The sequence below is a fragment of the Mizuhopecten yessoensis genome, unplaced genomic scaffold (assembly GCF_002113885.1).
Source record: "Mizuhopecten yessoensis strain PY_sf001 unplaced genomic scaffold, ASM211388v2 scaffold11007, whole genome shotgun sequence".
Classification (NCBI taxonomy): domain Eukaryota; kingdom Metazoa; phylum Mollusca; class Bivalvia; order Pectinida; family Pectinidae; genus Mizuhopecten; species Mizuhopecten yessoensis.
Genome location: NW_018408832.1, coordinates 252,944 through 259,259, shown reverse-complemented (window position 1 = coordinate 259,259; position 6,316 = coordinate 252,944). Strand labels below are relative to the sequence as shown.

The window sequence follows — 6,316 nt, the reverse complement described above, 5'->3', positions numbered from 1 at the left end:
ATGTTGACTCAATCAAGTAACATTTTAAGTATTGAATAAGCTAATGCTTGCCTTTGAAGAAGAATCAATTACATGTAATTAAAAACACTCCTGTTTCAAACTTGAAAGTTTTAGTTGTGTTCTTGATTTCCAAATTTCACACAAAATTATATCAACAGACTGCTTACAGTCAATATATTCTATATACTTTCTTGTAATATACTGTTTGACAAGGGATATGCTGTCCTTAATACCAAACATGTAAATAAACCATACATATCAGACATTTTATTCTGCTGTGACTGAATCATTCTCACCATCTACAGCATCTTTTATCAAAGCATTGCCTAAATTCACAAGAGCTGAACAAAGAAAAAAGAAATTCATACACTTCTCATTACTTTATACGTATTTACATTTCTTAGACATGTGCCTTGTTTTTCAGAGTCAGGCCATTTCTACTGTACACTGCTACCTACAAGCTTGATGCATTGTGGACCTGAAGTCACTGTAGTGTTGGCGTAACTTCGTACAATTGTCAGCAATACTCATAAAAATGTTTCTTAAAATATTAAAATTCGAAGAATTTCTTACAAAGTGCAGTATGTACAGAATAACATTTTTTTTAAATATTTAATTCACATAACATTTTATTTCAAACGTGTTGTCATTCTTGAAACAAAATAAATGCAACAATCATGCTGAAAATCTTGGATTAACACACTATCACGCTATAGTTTGCTTTATTTCGTTTTCAAATATTAGCTTGCATGAAAGATGTTTATTTTTTTATCGCTTATTCCGACTCAAACGAGTTTGAGTGGATATGTTTGTAAGTATTTTCCTCTTACTGTTCGTTTTTTGAACAATTTCATGGAGAACAAAATGAAACAGAAAACCATCGATTGGAATTAATCTAGATTTAGGTGCTTCAATTAACTTTTTTACCTCTCTTAGATAAAATTTAATGGAGAATATAATAAAACAGAAGACTATGGATAAGAATTTAGAGTTAAGTTTTTTTTCTTGTTTTTTTTTTTTATATCTCTTTGATAAATTTGTGGAAAACAGAGTGAAACAGAATACCATGGATTGAATTGATTATATATAGATTAAGTGCGTCAATTAACTTATTCTTTTTTATCTCTATTTCAAAAAACATTTGATTAAATTCAATGGAGAACAGTATGTAACAAAAGACCATGGATTGGCATTGAGTGTAGATTTTGGGGCGTCAAGCAGCATTTTCTCTTTTATATCTGTTTGTTTAAATTCTCTGTACAATCTACAGATTGTTCGAGTACGACGTTTGGACCAAACTGCAACAAAGCCTGTCATTGCCTGAAAAATGACTGTAACCCAGTCACGGGAACGTGTTACGTCCCCGAGTGTTTGCGTGGATGGTCTGGTGACAGCTGTTCTACTCGGGGTATTTATCAGTTATCTATAATATATATGACTTTATATATAGATATGTACTAAACACTATATACCTCGTTTAAAGATTGGTCAATGGGCATCGCCTGAAGATTGAATAATATATAGTGTGCGAATTTAAAGACGAAAAAAACCCACCCAACAAACAAAGATGATATCTTCAAAGAAATAAATGCACCGAAAAAAGAAATAACTTTCTGTATCTTATCATTATTTGCATTTGCAAGATATGTTTTTCTAATGTAGCTTAATTTACATTTCGTTAATTCATGAACAGATCACCACCATGTGAGGTTTCAAATTTAGAAAATTAATAAAATGTTCCATACTATAAAAATATAATCCCTAGAAATTCCAAGTACAGAGACACTTATCAAAAAAACTTAATAAGTCAATAAGTCAATGTATAATGCCAGACGAAGTAGACATATTTTATGTACCATATTGCCATTTTGTCAGTAAAGGATTAATCAGTATACGAAAGGCCAAAGAATGGAAATCCGTGTCTGAAACATATGAAAAATACACAGCACGTGTGAAGCACTTGTATCACGACATGCTCAAACTAAATGTTTTCCTTCAACTGATTTTTCCATAGCGAATGCTAAATGAAAGATATGTATAATGATGATGAAATCAGATCAGTGTTGCTTGGGAGGTACTATGATCAATTTGTTAAATTAATTAGGAACAGTCCCGTAAGGTTATTACATTGTTTCTTTGTATTTTAAGTAGTGAATATTATTATAATCAGCATCTCTTCTTTGAGTGTTGTTTTCCTATTCGGATATAATTTATCAAACAGAATAAATATAACTATTTTACTATTATTTTAAACGACCCAAAATGGCTAGTATACGCAGACGTCTCTGAATTCATACAATGTCTGTTAAATATGATCATGTGCACACTCTATATGAGTATGGGCCACACGAGATGAGAAGATGGTAACGTTTCAATTGTTTTAACGATTGTTCAGTTTAAAGTGAAACCTGAACGAAAAATCTGCTATCATGTTTTATTTGTCGACGCACGACATACAAAACATTAAAAAAACTGAAAAATAACCTTATTCTCAAATTATGCTTAAACAGTCCTGTTTACAATATACCTATACAATAAACCAGTATCCATATAAAATATCCATGTATGCACTTTTTTTATGAAAATTATTTTCCTTTAATTGAGTATTTGTATTTATTACAAAACTAGTCCTGACTTTCTCTTGCATTTGAGACTTAAAACAACAGTCGTCATAGCGTACATGGAATACAATATCAAACCTTCAGTTGTTCATTGTCTTAATCATATTCCGATACACATTTATTTACTACTAATGTCATAAAATCTTGTATATTCGGAAAAAGAATATCGATTCTAGGTTATCTCCAATGAAGGGTATGCATAGACACGTTATACGTTTCGACTTTCAGATCGTTTTTAATAATGAAATACAGGCTTCCCAATGTTCTGTGTTACATCTGATGTAACACTATGACAAATTAAACATCCTGTTGTTTTCAAACAGATTGCACAGCTGGGTTCTTCGGTCCAGACTGTACGACTGAGTGTCACTGTAAGACTGGGGGATGTAACATAGTAAACGGATCTTGTTACACAAGAGGATGTCAGGACGGCTGGAGGGGGGATGTAACATAGTAAACGGATCTTGTAACACCAGAGGATGTCAGGACGGCTGGAGAGGGGATGCATGCAACCAAGGTAAGAAAAACTTAATAGGAATTATCTTATTGTTAAACAAATTAACCCCATATTCAACACCACACTTGTACCCCGTTAATTCTGACCATATTAAACCTGGTATTGTGACGGATTTCTCTGCAACATATAATATTGTATTCAAATAAAAGTTTACGTTAATTTACACGTCCTAACAGCTTCTCAGGTATACGGAATATTACCTCTATGGACTAAATTCTGTTAACCTTTGATAAGTGTATGTTCGAGCTGAAGTTATTTTTACTTTTTTTTTAAGTACATTGAATTCCAAAATAAAACAAAGTAACAACAGCAACCTATTCAATGTTTGGTCAAATTTGAAATGTGTAAGATATTGTCAAAAGGTTGTTATACTTATACGGCCGGAGTTTTTGGTGGATGGATAATGAGGAAACATGGATTTTGTTGGCTTGATAGTGGTCCAACTGGGTTATTGGTGGCTAAAATAAGCTGATATTATGAAGCCATGTGATTTATATCGGAATCAAAAACTTTAAAATTCATACATGGAATTCAGATCATGTCATTTTGAAGCACTCAGTTTGCGAAAGGATTTGATGGAGCAATATTGATTTGCCATATACATACCATGAAACAATGAAAAGCAGAGCCTTAGACAATACTGAAATGGAGTTGTAATGACTTTAAGTCAAAAATCTATTTATGGCCTAAGGTGTAAATGATCGGATTACATTTGAGTGTGAGTTCGATGAAATATTACCATAGCTAAAGAATCATATCAAGATATTAGAACTACTGGTGACACCAGTGTTGGTATAATAAGTAAAAGGCTAACTGTTGCGATGACATTTAGATGAAATTATGTTAAGCACAGACAGCTGAGTGACCATTGATTCCTTAGTGGAAGATGCACGAAACTCACAGGTGATTACACCTTAAAAAATTATTTTTCGAAACAGTATGCTTGGTTCGAGGGTACCGAACTTCTGAGGACTGTTGTCGGAAACCCTGGGATTGGTTCGAGGGAAACGAACTTCTGCGGACTGTTGTCGGAATCCCTGGGATTGGTTCCAGGGTACCGAACTTCAGAGGAATGTTGTCGGAAACCCTGGGATTGGTTCGAGGGAAACGAACTTCTGCGGACTGTGGTCGGAACCCCTGGGATTGGTTCCAGGGTACCGAACTTCAGAGGAATGTTGTCGGAAACCCTGGGATTGGTTCCAGGGTACCGAACTTCAGAGGTCTGTTGTCGGAAACCCTGGGATTGGTTCCAGGGTACCGAACTTCAGAGGTCTGTTGTCGGAAACCCTGGGATTGGTTCGAGGGAAACGAACTTCTGCGGACTGTTGTCGGAAACCCTGGGATTGGTTAGAGGGTAACGAACTTCTGAAGACTGTTGTCGGAAACCCTGGGATTGGTTCCAGGGTACCGAACTTCAGAGGACTGTTGTCGGAAACCCTGGGATTGGTTCGAGGGAAACGAACTTCTGCGGACTGTTGTCGGAAACCCTGGGATTGGTTCCAGGGTACCGAACTTCTGAGGACTGTTGTCGGAAACCCTGGGATTGGTTAGAGGTAAACGAACTTCTGAGGACTGTTGTCAGAAACCCTGGGATTGGTTAGAGGGTAACGAACTTCTGAAGACTGTTGTCGGAAACCCTGGGATTGGTTCGAAGGTACCGAACTTCTGAGGACTGTTGTCGGAAACCCTGGGATTGGTTCCAGGGTACCGAACTTCTGAGGACTGTTGTCGGAAACTCTCAGCAATTTAGGAGTGGGACGACTGGTTCGTCCGTTGTCAGTATAATGTGACCGCGTGGGATGTCCTGCTGGGTGTCTTCGGCAGTATGTTTCAGTGAGGTAGCACTTTAAAGTCGACATCAGTTCCGCGCTATCACATGGACTCAAACACGAATATATCGCAGCCTCCCAAAAAACACACGCATACACTACACGCATGCATCTTGCACGCAGGGGAGGCTGTCCTTAAATGACCATAGCTGTTGATAGGACGTTAAACAATACTAAACCATATCAAACTAAACCCTATTTAAGATACATATTTGTATATTAGAAAGTTATTTAATCATTTTTGGTTCCTTTTTTATGACTTAATACAGTGCATCTGAGGTACTTAAATGTTTAATTGGTGATTCGTTTTTAAAATAATTGAAATCTACAGGTGAAATCTAAAGGTGAATAACGTTTGAAAAAAGTGTACACATACTGTTGTTATGGCACATATCAATAGTTGTGGGCGGAATGTCATAGTCAAAAATACAATCATTACACTTCGTCAGGTATGTGTGTATTAATTCAGACAGATGACACTAGCGTTGAACAGCAACTATTAAAACACGTGGTGGGTTGCAAAGACCCTATAACCACGGATAATAATTTGTGAACTGCTTTGAGATGACCTACGAACTATATTGCTAAAGCGGTATATAAGAACCTCGAATTATTATTATGAATTTTTTTTATTTGTTTTATATTAGAATACTTAAGCATATGTTTATCAATTTATTTCAAAATGAAGAACAAATGATGTTTAAGGCATTTCATATGTTTTGTAATAATATGACGATAGCTCACGAATGTTCATTTCCTTGCAGACAACCAAAGCCACGAGGAAGACTATGAGAGTTTAGATTCATCAAAAATCGACAAGACACGCAACATTTACGATGCAATTGTGCAATAGAAAGGTACAATTTACAGAAAATGTGAACTTATTATGTCTCCCCTTCGAATGTTCATGTTATTTTACCTACGTTGACCAAACTTACCATATTTATATATCTTGGGAAGGCAGAATCCCTCACACTAAAATCGGGTCTCGTGCCACACTATATACAGAGTTATTGCCATTTGTTTATTTTTAATACCGAAGTTTGTTCACGGCATGTTATTTCACCTACGTTGACCAAACTTGCTATAGTTGTGTATGTTAGGAGGTAGGAGTGTCACATTCTAAAATCGGGTCTTGTGTCCGTCTATATAAAGAGATATGGCCCTTAGTTCATTTTTCCCGCTCATAGAAAACACCCCCTACTTTTAACAATTGTAACCAATCAAAACCGCGCTAACAAAAGCGCACAGGTCATCTATCACGGCCTAGTGAATTATATATATAGCGGTCACACAATTCTGCTACATGTAGGATCGAAATTCACTCGAACTTGACCAATCCCCCCCCC

General features: G+C 35.9%; 1 protein-coding gene across 1 annotated transcript in view; it reads left to right on the top strand.

Moving 5' to 3' along the window:
- The window catches only part of LOC110464526 (multiple epidermal growth factor-like domains protein 6), an 18,671-nt gene extending 12,375 nt beyond the window's left edge, over nucleotides 1-6,296 (top strand). Inside the window, exons 5-7 of the mRNA XM_021519776.1 lie at nucleotides 1,271-1,408; nucleotides 2,945-3,138; nucleotides 5,732-6,296. Coding sequence (XP_021375451.1) covers nucleotides 1,271-1,408; nucleotides 2,945-3,075 — 269 coding nt within the window. The 3' untranslated portion in view covers nucleotides 3,076-3,138; nucleotides 5,732-6,296. The remainder of the gene's footprint in view (nucleotides 1-1,270; nucleotides 1,409-2,944; nucleotides 3,139-5,731) is intronic.
- Nucleotides 6,297-6,316: the final 20 nt, after the last annotated feature.